Raw genomic sequence first — 27372 nt, 5'->3', positions numbered from 1 at the left:
CTTAACATGTCATGAACTAATGCACTTAAATGGATGCACCATCCTTCCAGCCTAACTTGTTGTTTGCTCAGCCTGGGATATCATGGTGTGCCCATATAAGCCAGGTTGGAGCAAATCAGAGATGGATCAGAATCTTTCAGTGATATGTGTAGGAGATTAAAATGTAGTCCATCATGTTGACAAAATGCCTTTGTCAACAATGTGCATTTTCCCAAGAGTTAGATTGTGTGCATTTTCCCAAGAGTTAGATTCAGTGGGTAATATATTTAGTTCTGGAGGTTATTCGGTTGCAGTAGGTGAAATGGACAGACCAAACTCTGAGAACTCTGAGGGCAAGAACAGTGCCTTATTAATTTTATGTAATGCCTGTTACTAAGCAGGTGGTCTGATACAGGGTGGCCATTTAATAATTATTTGTGTAGCTAAAGAGGAAGACCTTTCCTCTTCTCTTTTCTGAAAATTCTAGCTATTTTTCAAAGGTCAATGTGAACCCATTAGTCTGCAATTATCTTAACCATAAGTAGGTATACCATATATTAGATATGGCTCAACTTAAATGGCAATGGCAGAGACAAAGCACAAACAGGCATAAGCAAGGAGGAAATGTATTATCTCCATATTTACAATGACGAGGGATTGTTCTAGTTTTAGGCTTGGCTGAGTCTAGGTGCTTATATAATAGGATCAGAAAGTAGCCTTATTCCATCTCTTGGTGGTTCTCTTTTTTACTCCCAGGCAAGTGCTTTCCAATTGATGACCATTGGTGACTGTCAAAGTTCCAGGGCACAAAGGCAAATAGTTTCATTTTTCAAATTGCTGAAACAAAAGTCATGGATTGAGTCTTAGTGATTTACCTGCAATCACATGACCATCTATAAACCAACAGAATGAAATAATCTAGCCAGGTATATCTCCTTCCAAGAATGGGAAATCAATATTATCCAAATTTATATGAACACAGTGGGGAGAAGTTTTGTTCTTCAAAGGAGCTTAGGTTGCTATAACCAGAAACTGAAGAAATGGAATTTGGGCAGGCAAAGGCAACAAATGGCAATTACTCTCATTCTAAACTCCAGTATTGGGCATTGTAATTGTAGTTGTAGTTGTAGTTATGGTGGCCCTGAAAATGTATAATACTAGTTTGAATCCTGATCTGTCATTTAATTATATTCCTTAAATAAGTAACTGAATTCTCAATTTCCTAATTTTGAAAAAATGAGAATAACATTACACAAGTTATTGTGAAGATTATAATTAATTTATATAAAACATAAAGCAGTGTGTTTTGCACTTATTAGGTCCATAATACTGAGTTGTGGTAGCAGTAGTATAATAGTAGTAGTATATAGTAATAGCAATTCTTCACTATAACTAAATTATAATGTGCTATTTAAAGTCTTCATTTGTTATTTCTGTCTTCTCTATATCATTAATATCTAAAATGCCCCTCTAACGTGATTTTTTAAAATCTTATGTCTGAACTGTACTCATGCATGGCAAGCTGTTCCTTTTGTTTCATAGCAGACATATACAATTTGATAGCTGTAATTTTCAGATAATTATGTCTTTTGTTAAGCCAGATATTTCTCCTTAAATTTCTACCTATTAGCCATGGTTTCTAACTCCAGAGTTATACAAAAGTGGTCTCTTTTCCTTCTAGGTAATGGCTTTGTTATCATATGACCAAGTGAACCCATGAGAATATTACTCCCTTTCTCCCAGATATCTTCAACTATCTCCTTTAACTTGTTGCATTTGGAAGTACTTTATTCATCCATCCATGTGTTCAACAAATGTTTTTGAATTGCTACTCTGAAAAAAAAATGAATTGCTACTCTATGTTAGTCCTCAGTAGTGATAAGGATATAATAGTAAGTATAATGACTAGGACAGTGACAAGTTCAGGGCTAGAGAATGGCAGTAGAGGTGGATAATCAATCATTAGAAAATAAGTGGTATATATTTTAGGACCTAAAGAGTTCGTAGGAATTGCTCAAATGAAGAGGAAATGGCTAGGTAGGAGGTAAAAGGAAAAGTAATATAGGCAGAAGAAACAGCTTATGCAAAGGTCTGGCTGTTAGGTAACCTGGAAGATCCAGGACATTAAATAAGTTGGACGTTCTGAAGAATAACTTCTGAATTTGGACATTTCTGGAGATAAGGCTGGAAAAAATATTCAGGTCCTTATATGCTACACTGAGTGGTTTGAACTCTAGATTGAAGACTACAGATCACTATTGAAAAATTATAAGTAAGGTAATGACAAGATCAGAATTGCATTTTCAGAAGCTCTCTCCAGCAAAATGTAGAGAACATACAAAATGTAGAGAAGGAATGAGGCTGGATGCAGAGAAACTAACTTTAATAAACAGGTGAGACCTAGTGGTAGCCTAAATATAGTCAAGAGTTGTGGGATGGAGATAAGTGAATACATTATGTACACTGTATTTACACAAACCCCTTGCAATGGAAATTTGGATTTTTAAAAAAATTTATTTGAGAGAGTGAGAGAGAGAGTGAGAGAGAGCAAGTGCACTGGGAGGAGGGGCAGAGGGAGAGGGAGAAGCAGACTCTCCACTGAGCAGGGAGCCTGACACAAGGTTTGATCCCAGGATGTTGAGATCACGACTTGAGCTGAAGGCAGATGCTTAGTCAGCTGAACCACCAGGTGCCCCTGGATGTTTTATAGGTATATAGTTTTATACATAGTGTAGTGTTTCTATAATGTGAACAATTGATACAGTGAGCATCACTTTTGGTTTCCTTTGGGTAGAAATGGGGAGGGAGAGGGAATTCATGGAACAGGAGCTGTTTCCTTTAGAGGTCCTTCTTCCCAGGCTGACACTTTTTTTTTCTGTATGACTGCCTCATCTCTGCTTCTTCTATTGTTCTTTGAGAAATTAACCATTTATCAGTGGGAAAATGTCCAGTTAGTCACATGGTGGGAGATGTAGGGCATACCCTACCTGTCTTATTATGTAGGTCATAGTAAGAGAGTTCATGAAAAAGAAGAACTGAACACAAGTTGATGACTTCTTTTTAACTCAAGAGTAGACAGTCAATACATGTAGATATCTCCAGGAAATAAACATATCTCTCTAGATGTATTTTGGGCTCATTTTTTAAAGCCAGGAATAGTTATAAAGAAACCATCCATGCAGGGGTGCCTGAGTGGCACAGTTGGTTCAGCCTCTGACACTTGATTTTGGCTAAGGTCATGATTTTAGGGTTGTGAGATCAAGCCCTGTGTCAGGCTCCATGCTCAACACAGTCTGCTTAAGACTTTCTTCCTTTTCTTCTGCCCCTCCTACACTCGTGCACACTCTCTCTCATTTTCTCTCTCTCAAATAAATAAATAAATCTTTAAACAAGAGAAAGAAACCATCCATGCAAAAAATTGAAGACTGAATCAAATAAGGTGGGCACAGTGATAACCAAGTGAGCATGAAAAATGCTTAAATGAAATGAAACTGTGCTGCTTTTCTGTCATTTCCTCTGTCTTTGAGCCATAGTTTACGACCATTTCTCAAGTTACATATCAGCTACATTTTAAAGATAGAATCGGTTTTAGTATACTCAATGGGTGAAAGCCATAGGGAAGCACATTTCTTATAGCTGTCATTATCTAAGAGTGCAATACCAGCCTTGCCAGGTAGAGATTTTTGTTACTGGACATATCCGAGTAGAATTTGGGTTACCATCTGTCAGGGATTTGAGAAAATGGATTCTTTCATGAAAGAGGAAGATTGGAATCAGAAAATAAAATCACAATAATCCCACCACTTTTAACACCTTACTATATTTTCATCCTGATTTAGTCTAAATCATAAATATATATATATACATACGTATATATTTATACTATTTTATGCCACATTTTATAATAGCAAAACTTCTACTTTTTAAATATGTTTGCTCTTTTACATACTGTATTATTTTTTTTCTCAAGTTTTTGTTAGCAGTGGGCTTTCCTGAAGCAGAAGTCTGAATTCAAGATTACAACATGTACCTGAGAGTTATTCATCTTAAATCTATTTTAATCCACTTCAATCCCATTTTTAAAATAATACTGACTCATTGATGAGATAAGATAATAGTCTTATAGAATATTTAACTTAACTGTTTTTTGTTTTTGTTTCCTTGATTGTATCCAATTTTTATATAATAGAACACTTCTGCCCCTCATCCAGAATTCTTTTTGAAACAATCGTGCATTAGGTTCTCTATTCATTCCTAGAATACAGCAGTAAGTAAGATATAGGGGAGCTTTGTCTTGGTACACTTTGCAGGCTAAGAAAGAAAGAAAAATCAAGAGGTCCTTCCTAAATAACACAGAAATATCACATGTAAATGGGAATTCTGCTAGTTCTTTTTATTACATGGTCAATGAGTTTGAGAAATTCAATAATGAATAAGGTTAATAAGTTTCTCAGTAATAAGCAAATCCATAAGAAAGAAATAGAATGCATGTAGTGTTTTCTTAACACAATTGAACATACCACACTTTCCATGAGAAACATCTTAGTAGAACTATTTTGTAGAATACATTTTGGTCAGACGGATGATATATATGAAAAATCATAGCACAGTCAAGTAAGAAATGTAATGAAATCTAGAATCTGAAGTCAAAAAGAATACTTGTTGTCCATTTTTCAAATTTCTTCATAGGTGGCAATTAAACATGGAAAAAATACTCAACTCAAAATAAAATAATCTTCTCAAACCTCTGTGTTTAATAAGACACATTGGATCAATGGACTTTTATGTCACTGATCTGCAAAGTATGTATTTTAAAAGAATTAATATGACCATGCGCATGCCTCTGAGGTACCACTTTTTAAAAACTGAAATATAATTAACATACAGTGTTATATTAGTTTCAGGTTATAACACATTGATTCAACAATTCTATAAATTCTATACATTACTCAGTGCTCACCACAGTAAGTGTAGTCACCATCTGTCACCAAACAACTTTGTTATAATATTATTGACTGTATTCTCTATGATGTACTTCTCATCTTGAAAGGGCACCACCTAATTAAGACGGATTGTAGGTTTGACATTATATAGGGAAAGCTACTGTGCTATCAATAGATTTGATGATGGTTCAAAGATCAACTTAACTAGTTTAGATAAGGCAGTATCAGTATTAATGCACATTAAAGTTGCTTCTTTCTGCATGAGACAGCCTTTGAGATTCTTGAGATCTTGAAGGGCATCAAAAAGAAGGAATGATGCTGGACTTTGAAAACTGTCACAGTAACTGTGTTGCTATAAAGTCATCTCAATTCTTTCAGTCACAACTTTCAATTCTTTCAATCAAGATAAGCACCATTCTCTCTAATGTGCATAGGAGGCTGGAAGACTCCTCTTGTTGGAGGCTGCACAGAAAGTAGGTAATCTAGTCATTGAAACTCCAGTTCTATCAAGATCTATGGATTTAATAGATCAACACCTATGCTCTCTGCAGCATTAAGCTAAAATCAGCTTTTGTAACTGACTTAACACAATAGAAGTTTATTTCTCACTCACAAATGAGTGCATTTGTTCCTTTTTGAACAGGCAGCTTTCCTTTTCACTGTGCCCTAGGGACTCTGGTTCTTTATGTTTGGGGGCTTTATCATTCCCCAGAGTGATAGAAGGATAGAAAGGGCCACCAGGTTAAGAAAGTGACACATTGTACTGGCTTGCATTTGTTAGCCTCAAAAAAACAATGAAGAGAGAGGAGGTGGGAGGGCTGGGAAAAATAGTCCTGGGCTTAGCTTGATAAATTGTAAGAATTATGAAGTGTGTGTGTGTGTGTGTGTGTGTGTGTGTCTGTAGGATAAGACCATAAATTTGTAATACTTGGAGCACTGCATTGAGAAGATTACCTGAAGAAAAGGCCCAATATTTGCAGTTACTCTGGATTGTAATATTTTGAACTATTTAAATTTTCTTTATCATAATGCTTACATAGTATTCAAATTTTCTATAATTAATTTTATGATAATAAAAACCAATAAGCATATTTTTCAAAAATCTGAGAAATATGCTTATACATCATGCAGGGCGAAGACTAGAATGGGATGTTAGGATGCACAGTTTAAAAGGATTATCAAATTCTGGCTCTACACTTGCAACGGCAGAAATGTAGGCGGTAATCATATTCAGAGAAAGAAGGATGACCTCAGAAATCCTGGCCTATTGATGCATTCAGTAAATATTAAGAATATATGATACAGACAGGGCAGTGGCAAAGCTCTGTGCCTAATGCCACTTTCCTCTCAAATTTTTGTTTTAATTGGCTTTGCCTCCAAAAGTGATCATGTGCGTTTCTATTTCATCTTAGCACATCAGGTATTCTCTTGGAGGCATTGACTAAGCATATTCTCTTTGTTCCAGCCTGGGTCTGCAGATTGGCCTTCTCAGCTTCTACAAGCTTGTCAAAGGTATAAAAGCAATGATGTGTACTTATTTTAAAATGTCCTTTCTTTTTAATACTGTCAGATCTCTTCAGAGGCTACTGCTTCAGAAAGAATGAGCCTGTCTCATGCCGAGCAGAACAAAAATAAGCATCTAAAATATTGAAAAGGGTCTACATAGCACTTTCTGTCTCTATCACTTCCTCATATTTCTCTCTTTTCCTGTAAAATCAACTGCTTAGAATTGAAGGAAAAACTAAAATAGCCAAATAAGATAGGATAGGCTCCACAATTGCAATATGCATAAATAAGGTAAGACAAATTTATTTGAAAGGAAACATAATATGATATAGAATACATTAGAGCCAGTCATGACAAATGCTCATGGAAAGCTGTGTGGAATATTTGTTTGCCCATTCCCTTCCCCCTAAAATCTCTTCCAAAGGTATTCTTTTGCAACTGACAGATTAATGCGCCATTGTAGGAAACTCCATGGGAGATCAAAAACTCAAGAAGCATCTTGTAAATAATTTCATTTTGATGTACTCAATAGTAATGTGTACCCACTGGCCAGTATGCTATAGGCTGAAAATAAATTCTTAAAACTCAGAAATGTCAAAGATCACTTTGAAACCACCATCAGTTATATAATATCTGGTCAGAGTAGTAATTTATATTAATGGTAACTCTATGAATTTGTTTGATTTGAAAACAGAATGGTGATATTTATGTAACTTCTGTTATTCAAGGTGAGTTTTAAAAAATAACTTAATAGTGTCATGTCAAGTGGCCATAAATGCAATTTTCCTTGACAATTTTAAATATATCTACATATCTCAAGTAAAATTTTTCCTATTAATTCAGTCAAACCAATCTTTCTGTATCCTGTAGCAACAAAGACTTTGTAACATTAATTTTTTACTCAATACATTTGTGCAAAAGGAGGAAGAAAGAATAGTTGCAGCTTTTCTTATCTTTTTACAAAATATCATGTAAAAAGTGGGTTTACTAAATAACTCTATACAAATGCAAAATTATAAAGCAAGTGATTGCTTTATAAAATGATTATTTTTTGCACATGGTAACGTAACTAAATGTCCCTGATATACTTTTTGTAAGTGAAAGGTTCAGTAGTATTAAGTATGTTTATATTGTTGTGTCACCAGTCTTCAGAACTGTTGTCATCTTGCAAAACTGAAATATGCCCATTAGACAATTCTACCATTTTTTATCCTCCCTGTCCCAAGAAAACATCATTGTATTGTTTCTATGAATTTGACTACTTTAGATACCTCAGACGTTATCTGTCTCTTTCTGACTGACTTGTTTCACTTAGCATAATATCTTCAAATTTCATCCATCTTGTAGCATGTGTCAGAATTTTCTTCCTTTTAAAGGTGGAAAAGTAATCCATTGTATATGCTACATTTTATTTAACTATTCATCCATTAATGGGTATTTGGTCTCTTGGCTATTTTGAATAATGCTGCTATGTGCAAATATCTCTTTAAGATCTTGCTTTTCAATTCTCTTGGATATATACCCAGAAGTGGGATTGCTGAATCATATAGTAATTCTATTTTTAAGGTTTGGAAGAACTACCATACTGTTTTCTATAGCAACTGCATCACTTTTCATTCCCACCAAGAGTGCACAAGAGTTCTAATTTCTCCACATCCTTGTCAGCACTATTTTCTCTCTCTTCCTCCCTCCCTACTCTTTCTCTTCTCTTTCTTTCTTTCTTTCTTTCTTTCTTTCTTTCTTTCTTTCTTCTTTTCTTTCTTTCTTTCTTTCTTTCTTCTTTTTCTTTCTTTCTTTCTTTCTTTCTTTCTTTCTTTCTTTTTCTTTCTTTCTTACTTTCTTTTCTTTTTCTTTCTCTTCTAAGCTAAACATGCTTTAGTTTGCTGAAAATAGTTTCCCAGTTGAATTATTTCTGAATAAGTGCATTACTATAGATTGTACCCTACAGTCCCTCTGATTATTTTGGGCTTCTCAGTAGTAAGGTATACACTCTGCCAAACCAAAGCTATTTTAATCATTCTGTAGGGTCAAAGGGAGTTAATGAAATCACCTTTTGTGTAAAATTTAATCTATTTTTATTCAGGAATACGTGCATATATAGTATTTAAATCCCAGAGAATTCTCAGGGATCAACATTTGCCTTTTCCCCTAGAGAAATAACTTATATATGCCCATGATTCTTCTAGTTTCTTTGTTGTTCTATGTAACTTTGGGAGAGAGACAAGAGAGAGAGGGAGAGAGAGAGAGAGAGAGAGAGAGAGAGAGAGATATAATTTCCTCCCTCACTTTTTGGAAGGAGTGGAGCAGATAAGAAGCAATGTTGAGAAATGATGACTCAGAATCAAAACTGGCAGTAAGGTCAGTGTTCAAGAGCCAGCTCATTACAGTACTAAAAAACATGGGCTCCATGGTCAGAGGTTTCCCTAACCAAATCATGACTTAGAAAATTATTGACTGAGTGACAATTGGAAGAGTGACTCACATATCCATGTTTTTAATTTTTTTAAGATTTAGTTTTTATTTATTCATTTGAGAGAGAGAGAGAGCGTGTATGAGTGAGGGGGAGAGGGGCAGAGGAAAGGGAGAAACAGACTCCCCGCTGAGCAGGAAGCCCTATGCTATGCGGGCTTGATCATAGGACCCTGAGATCATGATCTGACCTGAAAGCAGATGCTTAACCTACTGAGCCACCAGGCATCTCCATGTTTCAGCTGTGTCACCTGGAAAATGGATAAATGAAAATAATGATGATAATAGGAGAAAATGTTTATAGAACATTTAATCTATAGCAGGCATTCTACTAATCATTTTTCCTTATGTGAACTTTTTTGCTAATAGGGACTATGATTTACTTTCTTTTATAGAGTGTGAGGTCTCAGGGAGGTTAAATAGCATGCTCAAAATTTCAGTCAGCTAGTAAGTAGTAAATACATCTAATACATAACTTATAAGGCTGTTATGTTGATTAATGAGATAATGCATGTAAAAGTGTTAGCCAAGGACCAATGTTGGGTATTAAAATTGGGAAAAGACTTTAAAATAATTTGAGATAAACTGAGAGAAAAAAAAGCACAAAATTATAGGGAACAAATCATACGCACAAAGTGTAATTTTGATGTTGATTATCTCAGGGTGAACTAAGTGTCCTACTGATGGTGCATTATATATTAAGATGGGAGAGATAATGTTATACTGCCTCAATTTTTTAGCAATCCTTGGAATTAGTCCCATCATCACTACGAAGATTAGTCTATCATAAAATGCAAAGTGAACTAAGCAAAATAGTGGAAAAGTTCATTGTCTTGACTAGTGCATTTTAGTTTCACGTACAAGAAAATAATCAGTCACTTCTGAACTTAGACTTCCCTTATGGGTGATCTTAGGTGCAGCTCTCATGTCCCGAATGTGTCTCTAGCAATTAGTCAGAGCTGCAGCCATGTATTTCTTCTGAAACGCTGCAATTGAACATCTGGTGTGATGGCTTCTATTAAGTGGGGGCTGAGTTTTACTCCATTACATTCTAGTTTAGGAGGTTGTGAATGTGAAAATATTGCCATGACCTATAATTGGATCAGCAATTTGTGGGCTCAGATGTGGGAGACAGAGAGCATTTTAAAGAGCTAGGAATGTGGAAAGGGCTTTGTGGGAATATTTGTACTTCTCTCTGAGTTCTTTCTGCTCTGAATAGATAATTGTGTCCTTCAGAAAGTCTCATTCTCGGCCGTGGGGACTTTGCTAGTAGAATTCAAGGAGCTATAAAAAACTGAAGCAAACAAGCAAACAAACAAACAAAAAACAGTAGCTCTGAGGGTATTGGAGACATGTGAGAAAGGGATGAAAACTCACTCTCAAATGCCTGTGAGTGGAGGGAACAAATTCCTTGGTGGATTCAGGAGTAGTGATTAGTAAAGGAGGGTTAAAGAATCAAAATTTGAAACCCATAAGGACAAGTGAAGAAGTGAGAACAAGCTTTAGTCTGTCCATGAGTATTTATAAGGCATCAATTATGTTAAAGAGAAGATGCTCGAAACACTTTGTAAATAAGTGGCGGCATGGTTTCTGACTTCAGAGAACCCAATATGGTTTAGTTAGGGAGGTTAACTGCCTATTCTAAATAACATCACAATAGGTAAGAGTCCAATTCAACAATGCTTAGAATGCTACAAACCACTGCATTAAAGAATTCAGAGGGGGAACAAGGATGGTGGCAGAGGAAGAAGTGGGAGAGTCCTCTAAATGCTTAGAGAATAGATCAGATTTGGGAAGGCAGATAAGGAAGGGCACAGAGAAAAGAATAAAGTAGAAAGTAAAAATGTGTTGGGGAGGTAGAAAAGTTTAGTTTAAACAAAAAGTTCAGGAGAGTGATTTGTTGAAGAAAAATGGAATGATACAGAATCCTAGAACATCTGAAACTCAAACTTTGAAAACTCTGTAACTCTTAATTTGTATTCATTCACTTTGGTTGAAAAAGCAGAGATGCAGAGAGGTGAGTAGAACAGACCTTAAAGAGGAGTTTGGAGTTTACAAACAATAGAGTCTCTTTGAAAGCTTTTCGGAAGAATCCATTGACTCAAACTTCCATTTCAGTATAGAGGATGATGTATGTATGTATGTGTGTAAGTGTGTGTGTGTGTGTGTGTGTGTGTGTGTGTGTGTACAGCTATCAAAAAGAATGAAATCTTGCCATCTACAATGATGTAGATAGAACTATAGGGTATTCTGCTAAGCAAAATAAATCAGTTGGAGAAAGACAACTACTGTAGGATTCACCCATAGATGGAACTTAAGAAACAAAACAGATGAACATAGGGGAAGGGAAAGGAAAATAAAATAGGATAAAAGCAAAGAGGAAGATAGACCATAAGACTTTTAACTACAGAGGACAAACTGCGGGTTACTGGAGGAGAAAGTGGAGGGAGATGGGGTTAGCTGAGTGATGAGCATTAAGGAGGGCACTTGATGTAATGAGCATTGAGTGTTATATGTGACTAATAAATCACTAATTCTACCACAAAATTAATAACACACTATATGTTAGTTATTAATGTTAGTTAATAACACACTACATGTTAGTAATGTTAACACACTATCCTATATGAACTTGAATTTGAATAAAACAAAAAAGAAATAATTTATATTTATAAAACACAATATAGATTACAAAAATAATTAAAAATCTCTTGTCATCTCACCATACTGATATGCCACTGTTAATATTTATATTTTCTCTAGACACCTTTTCCCAATATATATTTATATATTTCTCAATGGGACCATCTTGTGCATATTTTTTGCAATATTCTTTAAAAACAGTAATATATAATAATATGTTGAGAACATCTATTTATGTCAATAAATGTTTTTACAATGTTATTTTTAATTCCAGCATGTATTCCATTATATATTTGTACTATATTGTATTTACTCAGTTCCATGCTAATGGTCTTTATTAATTTTTTGTTAATATAGGAATAAGTATCTTGGGGAGATAAATGTCTATGTGTTGTCTTTTATCCAGTCTTTCAAATATTTCACTAGATAGTTTTTGTATTGCTATTTTGCTAAACTCTTTTTTTAGACATGAGAACACAGTGATAAGTTCAAGAAAGCCTCATATTTTCAGGGAACGTTCCTTCTACTTGGGAGAGATAAAAAAAGTAAACCAATAAATAAATAGGACTAGTTGAAAAAATGGTCAGTGGTATAAACATAATAGAAATGGGGGATGTGGAACACCTGGGTGGCTCAGCGGTTGAGTGTCTGCCTTTGGCTCAGGGCAGGATCCTGGAGTTCTGAGATTGAATTCCACATCGGGCTCTCTGCATGAAGCCTGCTTCTCCCTCTGCCTGTGTCTCTGCTTTTCTCTATGTGTGTGCCTCTCATGAATAAATAAATAAATCTTAAAAAAAAAAAAAAAAGAAATGAGGGGTGTGATAAGACTGCTGGTATTGAGAGGAAGATGGTCAGGAAAGGGCCTGCTGACTAGGTTTAATCTTTGAGTTGAGCTGAGTCTAGAGCAAGAGCCAGTTACACTCAGGTACATAAACTTTTCCAGTTACTCAATTGTTAAGACAGTTTGTAAGGCTGAAAGAGCTTGGGGTATTTGTAAAACAGAGAAAAGGCTTAAGTAAATGAACTTAGTGAGTTGAGGTAAGGGAAGAAAAGAGGTTGTAGGAGGCGAGATGATAGAGGCATGCAGAGTCCAGGACATGTGGGTCCTTTAAGACCATGGTAGTAAGTTTGGGTTTTATTCTAAGTGCAATGGAAAGCTTCCAGATGATATTAACCAAGGGAGACATGAACTGCTTTATGTTTCTACTATCCTGTGAAGGCAAGGGTTATAAACAAAGAGACATAACAGTGGCATTACAGTCACAAGTGATGATGATTTAAACTAGACTGTAGTACTGGAGACAGACAAGTAAGAGACTGTGGTAATTGTAAATAAAGCTGTCAAAATATACTGTTTAATTATTTTCTACAAGTATCTCTAGGAATATAAATACCAGAACAAAGAGGGTATGCACAATTTAGACCTCTGTACATATTCCTAAGTGTTCACTAGGAAATCTGCACCACTTTACAGGCAATGGTAGTTCTGCCATTTACCAGAAAGTATGCACAATATTGTCTGTGTACACAGGAGTAAGAAACAGTCTTTGCTCTCAAGGAGGTGACAGTTTAAGATGTTGAGAATGCACTTACTATGTACTTACTGTGTCTTCCTATGGCATTTACTTAGGTGATAATTTCCACATCAGATGTAAAGTCTTTTCTTTCATGAAGGGGTAAAAAACAGAAGTTATTAATTAGAGGAATAATCTGGCATCCTAATCTTTGAATTCAGTCTCTTATATCATATTTTTTGAAAGTGGAAATTCCAAACAAAAACAATGAAAAACTTTTCTAAACATGTCCCAGATTAAAAGACTATGCCCAAAATGATAGTAAAAATTATAAATGTGCTATGTTGAACAAACTGTCATGGAGTTTTATTGACATGGAACTTGCATTATGTCTCCCAAATGTATATGTATCTCAAGCTTATGTGCATAACTTGAGTCCAAAATATTCCTCTGAGCTCCATTTACCAATATCTAACTTCTATTTTCTATTTGACACCTTCATTTATAGTTCCTAAATTAAACTTACAGTTCCTAAATCACAGATTCTACTGTCTTAAAAAAACATTAGCTCTGTCTTACAAAAGCCAGAAAGTCAGATTTTTAGCTCAAAACCTCACCTTTGACCTAGCATAATACATTAAAGGAAAATAACAGATGATAGTATATTAGACACAGTTGTTATTTCAGCAAGAAGTAATTAAGACAAAGCACAAAATCGTATTTTCTTTTAAAAATATGGAAGCCTAAGCAGAGAGAGAAAGAGATTTTTCTCTGAAAACATCTAGTTTTAGAGGCAAAACATTATCTAGAAGATCTCAAGAAAAAATATTAATCAGGAAAGCTCAAGATTTTAGCACAGTAGCAGTTATTGTCAAGCTTAGAGACTGTAGTTCCAATAAATAAAGCAAATTAAATAACCCACACATTATTACTGAGGAAAATAAGCCTTAAACCCTGGGCAGCCCCCGTGGCCCAGCGGTTTAGTGCTGCCTTCAGCCCAGGGTGTGATCCTGGTGACCTGGGATCGAGTCCTACATCGAGCTCCGTGCATGGAGCCTGCTTCTCCCTCTGCCTGTGTCTCTGCCTCTCTCTCTGTGTCTGTCATGAATAAATAAATAAAATCTTAAAAAAAAAAAAAACCTTAAACCCCGATCATTGAAAAATAAACTGATAGATGTTCTTATGTCCTCAGATGGCAGAGTAAACACATGTGAAATCACCCTCCTACCCCAATATATTTTCCCCAAACAGAAGACTAAAGAAAAGGACATAAAGAGTTGGAAAATGATGTAATTAAATTTATTTTTATTTTTTAAAAAAGATTTTGTTTATTTATTCATGAGAGATACAGAGAGAGAGGCAGAGACATAGGCAGAGGGAGAAGCAGGCTTCCCGTGGGGAGCCTGATGTGGGACTCAATCCCAGGACTCCGGGATCACACCCTGAGCCAAAGGCAGATGCTCAACCTTACTGAGCCGACCAGGTGCCCCTGTAGTTACAATTATAATTTTTCTCATATACATAGCCTTGCTCTGAAAGAAGAAAGGGAAAGCTCCATTGATTAGAAAAGATGAGATCTTCAGAGAACAATAACAATACAGCATATGGAAAACCATAGAGATAAATGAAGATAGAATGCTAAAGCTTTGTAATTGAACAGCAAATCAGGCCTATGTATGAGTATAGACCACAGAGTGCACTCTGCAGACTTAAGATAGGATAAGATTCTACACTGTACATCCAGAGTGGAAGTCTATAGTTGGGAGCAGGATCCAGGAGAATTCCACTAGTTTGTGAAAGGAAGGTGTAGAAAAATGATCCTCAAGAAGATAGTTCTCATTATTTAATAATAAAACACATTAAATGGCTTATGTTGGTATTTACTTCCTTTGGTTTGTCTTATTAAAAGTTAAGCATTGTCAGTCAAATTGATTGAATACATCGTTTCAGGTTGAGGTGAATGAAGAGAAATAGAAATTTGGAAGCATGCAGGAAAAAAAAAAAACCACAGTGATTATAGAAGTCAGCCTAATACTCTTACTCCTTTCACAGTTCTAAAGCGTCTACCCCAAGATATTTGTTAATTACAAAGGAAAATGTCAAATTCCCAATAAAGAAGCCTGACAGATACAACCTCAATCAACTGTTCAAGGTTAATATAATCAGAAATAAGACATGTTGACATCATGTATCCCTTATATGATGCTCTTGGATGATATTCTTGCCCAAATGGTATAAACTAATCATAAGCATGCATCAGACAAATTCAAACTGAGAGACATTCAACAAAATAAATGACGAGAATTCTTTGAAAGCATAGACATCATCAAAGAGGAACTGCCGCCACAGATTGAAGGAGGCTAAGCAGTATAAAAACTAAGTGAAAGATGGGATCTTGGATTGGATCCTGAAACAGTAAAAAAGCCTTGGTGAATAAATGGGTAGTGTTCTAATAATGTCTACGGTTTAATTAATAGTATTACATTAATGTTATTGTCTTGGTTTGATATTGTTTTATGGTTTTGTAAAATGTTAATTTTAGAGGAAGCTGTGTGAAACTCTGTACTAGTGTGGTTCAAAATATAAAGTTAAGATAAATATAAAAAGAAATTTAAAAGAAAACAGCAAAAGAAGAATGTTTTATCTATCTCTGCCTGTATCATTTACCTCTATCTCTATCTCTATTTCAAAATATCCAATAGCAAGCAGTAAACACTCAAGCAGAAAAATGTTCAAAGAGCATGAATAAGCAATTTGCAAAATAATAAAATAGTTAAGAAATATGCACACAAATTATTTCATACTATAACCTTTTCTAGAAGAGTAAGCCAAAGAAACAGGAAAAGTTTGAATCTTTGTATTAGAAAACAAATTACAAAGATAGCAAAAAACAAATATAAGAAATATTTTAGATATTTAGAAGATTTTAAAGTGACAATATGCATTTGAACACAAAGTCAACAAAGCATTTCTTAGAAATAAATTATTTTATTACTAGAAGCAGCCTTGGGGACTCCCTAGTCCAGCTGCCTCATCGTACCAATGAGGAATTGTGAGCTTATAACTGTTTAGTGGGAGTCTTTTCAGCCCATCCTTATGGGGCCGTTTGTCCCTAAGTATGCACGCAAGAGACTTAGTTTGTAACATTAGCCTGCTTTTCCCTCACAGATGTCAAAGCAGTTTTGTTTACCTTAATTTCTAAGTTAATTAACTTTAGTTGTTCTTCTGAGTTGAAAACATATGCAGAAACAAGAGAGGATTCACTCAAGGTCAAAACAGAGGAACATAAAAAGTCTAGGATATGAACCTGAGTGGGTCTGACCCTACAGACTATTTTTTTAAGCAGTTTTAAATTTTATTTTTTAAAAATTTACCTATGTAAAAATACACTCATTCTGGTGTACAGTTCATGAGTTTGACAAATGCCTAGTCATGTAACCACCAGCACAATTAGGATGCAGGATAGCTCTATTACCCCAAATCATTCCCTTATGCTGGCCTTTTATAGATATAATCTTTTTCCCATCTTGAATCCCAGGGAACTACTACCTTTTACAGAATGTTGTATAAAAGAAGTCATATAATTTGTATCCTTTTGAATCTGGCTTCTTTTATTTAATATTCTGTATTTGAAAACCATTGATGTTGTTACTTATATCCAGTGTTTATTCTTTCTTGTTGCTGCGTAGTATTCTTTCGTGGATGTACTGGTTTATCTCTTCATCCACTGAAAAACATTCATCCAAATGGCTTCCAGTTTTGGCAATTAATATAGAACTGCTATAAATATTTGTTCACCAGAGTAAGATTACTAGATCGTTTGTCAAATGTATGTTAACTTTATAAGAAACTATCCAACTGTTTTCTAAATGGCTGATAATTTATATTCCTACTTGCAATAGATAAGATTTTCAGTTGCTCTGCATCCTTACAGCACTTGGAATTGTCAGTTGGTTTTTAATGTTTTATTTTAGCTTTCCTTTTTCTTTTAAGAGAGGGAATGGAGTAGAGGGAGAGAGAGAGAATGAACTTAAGTAGACTCCATGGTCAGCATGAAGCCCAACTGGGGCTCAATTCACAACCCTGAGACCATGACCAGAGCTGAAATCAAGAGTCAGATGCTTAACTGACTGAACCACCCAGGCACCCCTTATTTTAGCTTTTCTAATAGGTTAATGATGTTTTCTTGCATCACTTCATTTGCTTATCAATCATTTATGTATCTTCATTGGTATCATTTGTCTATTTTTATGGGGTTGTTTACTAAGTTTTGAGAATTTTTTAGACATTTATATATTTTGGATATCTGTCATTGTCAGATGAGTGATTTGCAAATATTTTCTCCCAATCTGTGGTTTGTCTTTTTATTCTAATAGTGTTTTTCATGGAACATAAATTTTAAATTTTGTTGAGGTCTGATTTATCAGTATTTTGTTTTATTGCTTGTGCTTGTGAGCTTATATCAGTCTTTGCCTAACTTTAAGTCAGAGAATTTCTCTTACATTTTCTTCTCAGAGTTTTATAGTTTTACAGTTTATATTTAAGTCTGTGACCCATTTTGAATTAATTTTTGTTAAGGTATAGAGTATGGGTAAGGTAGGGGTATTTATTTATTTATTTATTTATTTACATATAGACGTTCCTGTGATCCAGACAATTTGTTAAAAAGATCATGTTTTCTCCAATATATGGCCATTGCATCCTTGTGAGAAAATTTGAAATGAGCACATTTATGTGGGTTTATTTCTAGATTCTTCTATTTTATTTATTGACCTATATTTCTATCAATACTACAGTACCACCCTGTCTTACTGTAGCTTAATACTAAGTCTTGAAATCAGATAGTCCTCCACCTTTGCCCTCTCCTTTCAAAATTGTTTTGTCTATTCTCATTTTTTTATGTTTTCTATATAAATTTTAGAATCAACTTATGCATATCTATAAAAAAAATCCTACTTGTATATTGATTGGGATTGAATTTTATTTACAGATCAGTTTGGGGAGAATTAAAATCTTAACAGTACTTTTCAAATCCAGGAACATGGTGTATCTATTTATTTGCCTTGGGCTACGTGTGTGTGTGTGGGGGGGGTTAATGAGATAAAAGAGGGAGAATAAATAAAACAAATAATAAACTCACCATTGGAATGATCTTTCTTCACATTTTGATTCCCTCCCCAATATACATACTATTATTTTTTCATAGTCCTTAAGAAGGTTTTTGCTTCTTTCTTTTCTTTTTTATTATTTCCAGAATATTTAGGTGTAATTAGTGGGAGAAATAGCCTGTAGTGGGCTTACTGCATCTTACTCAGCAAAGTCACATGATTTTAGTTGTGATTGTCTAGATCCTTCTTGCATGATAATGCCATGGATTGAGAAGTATCCAGAAGTGGCTTATCTTGTTTTATTCTTTTTGTTTATTTTTTTGTATTTTTGTTTTTTTCAGTTTAAATAAACCAATTGTGAAACGACTTCCAAAAGGTGGGGTTGTTAAATGTAAAGGATGTACTTTTTATGTGAATGTTCAAAGGATTTATCTTGGGTGGATAGAGGCTTGGAAGAGAGGATGGAACAGAGAACTACTCTTTCTTAAGTCCAGTAACATTTATTTAGATTCGGGAGTTTCTTCTATTCATGATAGTGTTATTTGGTGTGTCATTTAAAAATAAATAAAATGAAAATTGATGAGACAGCAGACTTACTAGAGTCTGTCTGGGTGCACTTCTTAGCAGGCTTTGCTTTGCTGACAAATAACTGAATTGGCATATGACACTGGTTATCAAGGTAGTACCATTTATTTAGGCCCAAAGAGAATACAGTTTCGGTGTCCAAACACATCTCAGCTAACTGATAAACTACAGCACCTTCCAAACAGTATTATCTCCCCTAAATATTAAAAGTATTTATTATCAAAAAAGCGTAAATAGCTTTATCTTCCAATAGAGGTAATAATCACATTTTCAATTTTATCTCCAAGAATTAGAAATCACAAAATGTGTTTTCTTAAGCATCATATAAATTGCTTATTTTATTTATGTTCTACTTCTTAGGTTATAACATATTCATGTAAAAAAAATGTATCTGGTCCTTTTCCTTTTTCTAGTTATTTAATTTGTAAGCCTACAAGGTTGTTTTTATTATAAATCAAGATGCTATTCTAGAGATCCTCATACTATTTTTTTTAATGAAAGTAGAGTATTACCGAACACTTCAGAGCACTGACTACACTGATCCACTAGAGGAAATTTCACCTACAATTATTTGATATAACTTGAAGATATTGTATCTTTGGTTAAAATAGAAGTTTGATTCTACACTTCTCATTCATTCACTAGGACTGTGCCCTAGGACTGTGCTAGCTCTCAGGTTACAGAGATGATTTATACATGATTCTGTTTTTTTCAAAAGCCCTCAAGTAGGGCATTGTGAACTGATTTTAAAATAGAATGGTAATTATCTTTTCAAATGAATATTTGGTCTTTCATTAAGTCATTCAAATGAGAGTGAGAGAGCAATTACAATGTACCCATAGGCCTCTAATAGATAAAACATGTCACTATATATGTAAATGATTTATTCATAATATATAGCTTTTTGTAGTTTACAAATTGCATTTGAGTTATACATTTATCATAATAATCTTCTACTTAGATCAGGTATGTATTAAAATCCCCATTTATAGTTAATGACACTTAACCAAAAAGAAGTTGTATGAATTTACATGCTAGAAATAATTGAGAAATGCTGGATTTGGGACTCCAAGGCCAGTGCTCACTTTATAATAACCCGTTGTTTCTCCAAAGCTGAGAGCCTCCTATTGATTCAGAATCCTGGGATTAAAATTCTTACAAAATACTGACTGCATTAATGTTGTTCAGCCAAGAAGCTACATAAGTCTCATTGTAAATGTCACCTCTCCTGGGAATATCACTTTGATTAGACTGGTTAGGATTCTCATTGACAAACTCTTACTGTAAAGAAATTAACCACTTTTTTACAATTGTATTGTGTCCCATTTAAAACAATTTTATGTACCCCACTTTGGGAATGACTAGTTAATTAACTAGTTAGTCCTTACCATCTTTCTTCCTGGGTAACATATAATAAATTTTACAAGGATATATGTTCTCTTCACTTCCATATTTACAGTGTCTACCATGGTGCCTGACACATAGTGGTTGTTGAGTAAGAAAGGATTTAATAAATTCATATTTGCCTACATGTGAATAGTATATGTTTCTAGTGTATGGTTGTGTATGTTTTCTTTTCTTATGAATACTAAAGTGTTTGCCTATCTTCCAAGTGTATTTAGGTACAAAATAACCATTTTCTTTTCATATTCACAGGATTATACCTTGACAATGTACTTTCAGCAAGCCTGGAGAGATAAGAGGCTGTCCTATAATGTAATACCTTTAAACTTGACTCTGGACAATAGAGTGGCAGACCAGCTCTGGGTGCCTGATACCTACTTCCTGAATGATAAGAAGTCATTTGTACATGGAGTCACTGTCAAGAACCGTATGATCCGCCTACATCCAGATGGGACAGTTCTTTATGGCCTCAGGTTTGTAGTGTCCATTTCAAAATTGAACTTTCCTGAATGAAATAGTTATTGCTTTTTATTGGAAAGTAATGTTGTACTGTTTTCCTTATTCTTCCTTCAATTCTGTCACAGGCAGTTAAATCTCCTATCCAGTAGACATCTGAGAGCTTAGGGGAGCATGTTTACAAGAGGAATTAGCCCTAGCTAAGAATAAGTTTTTCTGAATTATCTCCTAATATCAGCTGCTGATACTAAAGCTGCTTTCTTTAAGGAGTAAGGATAAACAATCAAGAAAGCTGAGATATAGGGTTTCCATACAACAGAAAAATTTTGAATGCTGAATACTTGTTTGAGTGTGGCAGAAGCTCTGTTTTATAAATTTCTCCTAAGCTGCACGTATTGGGTCTGGTCCTCTGATGACAGGAGGCTTTTTGTGCCTTCTTACCCTCCAAGGAGCAGTCAGATTTGCAAATAAATAAAGTTTTTATCCCATGTGTATTAATAATAAATTTATACTAGTAAATGTACTTTTTGTCAGAAAATAATTGTGATGTTCTGCTGTTAAGGTGAGGGTGAATTGTAAAATAAGACAGTTTCTTCTTTTAAAGTTTATTTTGTATAGAAGCAATAGATAGTTTCCTGAAAGAAAATGGGAAAAAAAGATAGCTATCTTACTCTGAAAATTGCATTATTACAACATAAAGGATTCCTCTGAGTTATCGGGAAGAAACTAAATTCTGAAACATTCAAATATCTCTGATCTGTTTTATATACATGTGTGGCTATCTTATTATAATAATGGTAGAACAATAGGATTATTCATTAGGGGTTAAGGGTCAAATATTGAGTTAAATGCTTTCCATGCATTGTTATAATTAATCCTTACAGCAAATTCATAGATTAGAAACTGTTATGCTCTTTATTTTCAAATTAGGAAACCGAGGCTGATGCCTAAAATCAAAGCAAATAAGCTACAAAGATGAGATTCAAACTGAGATCCAAGTTCAGAGCCACAGCTCTTAACCACTACACTGGGATGCTTCTTATTTCCTCATTTTTCTTATCTGTCATGTCCTGTTTACATTACCTGATATATTCAGTGTGTCTGACTGGCACGTTGTCTAGGGTGCTTATGAACCAGCTGCTTTGTTTATCATATTTTTAGAGAGAGTGGCATTTGACTACCAAGGGAGAATGGTTGAGGGTAGGGCACAGAGAAACCATGTGTACTCTGTCAGCCACTGGAGGTAAGAAGATGGATTGGATATGAGCAGTAGTCATATTCATGTTTTAGAAAATAGAGAAGCTGCAGAGAAAGGAATTGACTGGCAGTGTTGGCAAAGATTCACCAGTGATGGACATTGAAAGCACTAATGGAAAGAATTGTGTTAGTGGATACATTGTGCTAAATTTACCACTTGGAATTATCTATAAAGCATTTAGAATGGTGAGAGGGTGACGGTGTGGGCTATGGAGGAGATGGGGGTTCAAAAGAGGCTCTAATTCACACTTTTTAAGACTGAAACTCATAGAGTGGTCAGAATCCTGAAGAAGGTGGAAAGAGGCATAGAAATAACACCCACTCTATAGTGAATGAGAGTGAACTGGCAAGTGGCAAGTTTTGGCTAAGCACCAGACCCAGTGCTGGAGGCATTTGCTCAGCAAATCACTTAATCTGCACAGCAATCATGCAGAAATTACCCTGAGCTCTTCCCATTTCCTTGGAACACCTACCTTGAAAGTAGAGAACAAGTTGTATTCTCCTTGGTATACCCAGCACTGAAAAAGCACCTACACCATAAATGTGCTCAATAAAGTTTATTAATTAATTCTGAATCCACAGATACGCAAAATTGAATGGATGGGAAACTCAACAATCAGGATGGGAAAATCAACAATTAGACTGTCTTTGGAATTGAGAAGGAATTGGCTTCTTTATATTATTTTATAATCAGAGAAAAACATCGATTACTGCTCACTTGTATCATTAAGACGCACTATATGACATTGCTGTAATTCAAACTCACAGTGATAGGAAATCATCACTCTCCCATCCCCTTTTCCAACAAGGGGTCTTGAACACATCTGACATTTGCAAAGTTAACACTACCTGACAGAGAAGGCACAGGAATTTTAATTGTTCTATCAGTTGTATTGTTAATGCTGACTTTGAAATTGATAACAAGATTTTTCAGGAAATTTACGGGTATCGTATTCCAGTTTTTACTGATAAATAGTAGAATGATTTGTTTCATGGCTAGAAATTTAATGCAGACCACATACTCTCTTTTCATCTCCAGGAGGTTCATTTGCAATATATAAATAAAGCAAATTCAATTAAAATTACCATTGCTAAGGTTGATTCCACTGTACATGGTCTCTTTTCCTACTTACCCTTAAACTCCTCTCCCATTGACATTCACACACATTGGCTGAGAGAAAAGAGCCAGAGAAGAGAACATTCAGAGGATCTGAGTAAGCTTCTTTTGCAGGGTTTAGTTCAGTGAAACAGTCAGGTAATAAAACATAAGGAGAAAGTAGTATACCAAATATTAATGCCTGTTTAATTTTTTTTAGAGAAGGAGAGTGGGAGGATGGGCAGAGAAACAGGAAGAGAGAGAATCTTAAGCAGGCCCCTGATGCAGGGCTGCATCTTACGACCTTGAGATCATGACCTCAGCTGAAATCAAGAGTCAGACATTTTACATATCGAGCCACATAGGTGCCCCAGTACTTATTTAATTTTGTCATTGATATATAGGTATTCATTGTGCTGTTCTTTGAATTTGTCTGTAGGTTTGAACATTTTTATGATAAAATTTGGAAATGGAAAAATGCTATGTTCCAGAGACCTGGGAATATCTGATTGTAATATCCAGGAAATATTAAAGATTTAAAAGTCTATAGCCAAGAAATGATATTTCCGACCTATTGGAGGTAGAGAATCTTCTATATACGACATCTACTTTCAGGAGCTATGTCTGAAATAAGATTACCATATCTCAAAGGATGTGTGGCTCAGAGGGTGGGATCCATGACGGTAGACAACCAGGCTAAGCCATAACCTAGGGAAGGAGTAGTCAAATCCCTTCACTTAAAACCTTGATAACCTCCTTATGAAATCAGTTGTTGTCTTGCATGAGTGGCCTTTTGTGTCTGGCTCTACACAACAGGAGCTCTGAGTACACTCACGCTGATATATTGTGTTTGGATAGCAGGAGTTTTGAGAAATAGCACAGCAGCCACTCAGCAAGCTCGCATTAAGGTACAGTGGCTTTGAGGAGCTCAGAAAATGGAGATGGAGATTTAGAAATAAGGAAAATATTTTAGGTGCTACTGTTATAGGCTAGATGTTAACAATTTTAATTCTGATTGGATTTTATTCCCTCATCACCAAAAGCACAGATTAGCAGCTTACTCTCAGTTATCCCAGTGCTCTTCTGGTTGATAACTGAATTAGAGATTCAGAGAACAAAGTTTAAATATTGTTCAGATACATAAATGAACACAAGTGGGCAATGCAACCAAATTCCTTAATAAAGAATAATAATAATGAAACTTAGGTTTTAGTTTGGACTTTTGTAACAAATATATTTTTGAATCTTGAGTGTCTTATAAAGGTTTTAATTTCCTCATATGTGAATCAAAGGAGTAAGTTAGATGATAGCAATGTTTTTACAACCCAGTCATCCTCTGAATCAATAATTAATGAATCTAAAAGAATATATAATAGAACATCGACTAGAAAATGAAACTATACATTTGGAGTAGCATAGTAATTGGTATATAAGTGTTCATTGTTACTATTTAATGAATAAATGAATGTGGTGGGATATTTGAAGGCTGGCAAAGCAAAAGCTTCACATATCAAGGTAGCCATTTTATATTACAGAATTTTACTGCAGTTTACAAAATAAGACTCTAGGTCCGTTGTGTAGAACCAGAAGAGTGGCAGTGAGCAAGTGGGTGGAAGAGAATGGGAAACGTCTAGCCCAGGCATATCTAGAGTGAAAAAGGGAACCACTAAAGAAAATATATAATGGAGTCAGTTAACTCCAGCCATTGCATTTGGCAACATGCAGTCTGGAGCAAGGAAAATGAATGCCTGGCTTCAGACCCAAGTGGCATACCTACCTGTAAAAAGCTGCCCTGTAGCCCCAGGCCAGGGCTTCGTTTGTAACGTGCACTTGGTAATTATTATTTAATCTAGCATTGTGTGATTTCTTAAAAAGACTTTCCTTTTCCTCATCTTGTCTCATCATGTATCAAGTTCCTCAACTTATTTATAAGATCTGTGGGACACAGGAATAATTAAACAAAATTATGAATAATGCCTTTTTGAAACTTCAATTTATAGTTTGCGGCTAAAGAATAATGAAATCTTTGAATATAGACTCTCACCTTCACTCTTGACTGGTTGATAGCTCAATTACACCAATTTGATCATAAAATCAAATACCTCTTGTCTTTAACAATGCAATTTAGAGATTTCTGTCAGGAGATAGAGCTGGAGGAGAAAGAATATTTTCTCAGGAGTAATCCGGCTGGATAATTGGTGACAAACGACTTTCCAGTTGACGAGGCAAAATTCCTAGCAATGTACAAAGGAAATATTTCAAAAAGCCTAAGTATATATTTTTGCAAATAAGATTGTCCCCATCAAATCATTTTCAGAACATGATATAGAAATGATCATCGGTTGATGATATAGAGGGAAAATGATATAGAAAATATTGGATTTTTGTTAATGAATCCAGCTAAAGCCCTAGCAGATAAAAATCAAATTTATCTGATATTGGTATTATTAAAAATGTTACATAGACTTTAGACTGTTAGTTACTTGAAATAGGAGATATTTGTTAGATTTCAAAAGTAAATGAATAATTGCACAAGGAAGAGAATTAAAAGGCCTTGTTTTAACAATTAATGATTCTTAAAATTACTCATTTAAGTGATTTCTAAATTTTTTCTCTATCTTCCCAAATCCCATAGTCCTGTGATTTTGCTAATGTATGGCACATGTGTTGTTGGGGATATATACTTCCATTTCATTATGCATATAGCAATATTTAACATGATATTTCAGTTATTTAGGAAATCAGATTTCAAAAAAATCTGATTAAGAAAGCAAAAACATGGGGGATCCCTGAATGTCTCAGTGGTTAGGTGCCTGCCTTCAGCCCAGGGTGTGATCCTGGAGTCTTGGGATCGAGTCCCACATCAAGCTCCTGCATGGAACCTGCTTCTCCCTTTGCCCATGTCTCTGCCTCTCTCTCTCTGTGTGTCTCTCATAAATAAATAAATAAAATCTTAAAAAAAAAAAGCAAAAAACAAAATCATCACATTTTGATACACAAGAAAACCTGAATTATCAACCGATGACTTTTTTTAATATTACAATGTACATTTTGTTAACATTTAGAAACTGAATCCAAACTGGACTGCATATTATTTATATCATAAGCATTTTATCACATATTAAAAACTCTTTAACAAACATAATTGAGACAAAAAACTTTTCCTATCAGGAGATGATACATTTTTTTAATTAAAAAATCTAAAAAGTTCAATTATGAAAATAAAATTACCTTTAATTCTCCCACTATCTGTACCTTGCTTTCTAGTCTTCCAGATACTTTTCTAGTAAAAAAGCAAATAGGAATGTTTTTAGAAAAGCAGATTTCCATTATACATACTATTTTGTGATTTGAATTTTTTTCCATAACAATGAATGTATCATAAACATGTTTGCATGTCAACAAACCCTCCTCCTCATCATTCTTTAGCCATTATGGGACCTATTTGGAATATATTTGGTATGGTTTATGGTTTTGATATAAGATGAGAAATATGTGGTTGTTATTATAAAATACAAGACTGCAATTTAAAATTTATTTAATATTTTAGTGACAGGCAAATCTCTTTGTGGCAAAATTTATAATCTTATAGTTGTGCTATTATAATTTGTAGTGTCATTGCTTAAATAAATGGCTCTGGAGATGTACTGATGCTGATTTTATTAGGTCAGTTCTTATGGAAAGGATGGCTTAGTCTTTCAATAATAGCTGACCCATCTAAAAATAGCTGTTTGTCTTTTGGTGTGAGGGAGAAGCCTTGACTTCATATGGCTATACACCTTCCATATGTAACATTAGATCAGAAACATGTCACTTCTGATTAAAGGTTCACATTCTTAAGGAAAAATTCAGCAGGAAGCAGAAGGCAATTCAACTACCTCCTGCTATGTATGTTCTGTCATTGGGAAAATGGCAAAGGATAATGTTAGCTTGTAATGAATTTAGACAGCAGAGGATTTTATTTATTAATTTTGCCTTCTTCTTCTATTCCTAAAGTTTTACCATAGGATATTAAACAACCAAATAGTCAAGTGGCCATCCCTTACTTAAATGTAGTCTATCAAACAATAAAATATCAGTTTTTACTCAGATTTCCTAATTGATTTAATGCCTTTTAATAGACACAGTGATTGCATTTTGTCATGCAGAAAAACAAATTTCATTAAGAGTATCAGTTTTCAGCCAGGGTGTGAGACTCCACTTTTTAGATTTTCTCATTCTTCTAAGAAGAAAAAAAAAATTATTTCATCTACCTCCTCTTCTGTGAGAAAAAAATGCATACAAAGATACTGTTTTATAGAATATATCTTCTCTTAAGAGTCGTAAATAATTTTTAAAGGAATTTCTTAGGGCACCTGGGTGGCTCAGTTGGTTGAATGTCTGCCTTTGGTTCAGGTCATGATCCCAGGCCT

General features: G+C 34.6%; 1 protein-coding gene across 2 annotated transcripts in view; it reads left to right on the top strand.

Moving 5' to 3' along the window:
* Window positions 1-27372, top strand: part of GABRB2 (gamma-aminobutyric acid type A receptor subunit beta2) — a 241771-nt gene that overhangs the window by 61777 nt on the left and 152622 nt on the right. For both annotated transcript variants that reach the window (XM_041746851.1, XM_041746852.1), the window contains exon 5: window positions 20404-20624. In XM_041746851.1, coding sequence (XP_041602785.1) covers window positions 20404-20624 — 221 coding nt within the window. The remainder of the gene's footprint in view (window positions 1-20403; window positions 20625-27372) is intronic.

The sequence above is a fragment of the Vulpes lagopus genome, chromosome 3 (genome assembly GCF_018345385.1).
Source record: "Vulpes lagopus strain Blue_001 chromosome 3, ASM1834538v1, whole genome shotgun sequence".
In the NCBI taxonomy this organism is placed as follows: Eukaryota; Metazoa; Chordata; class Mammalia; order Carnivora; family Canidae; genus Vulpes; species Vulpes lagopus.
The sequence above is the reverse complement of the archived record's forward strand: the minus strand, read 5'-3'. Positions and strand labels throughout refer to the sequence as shown.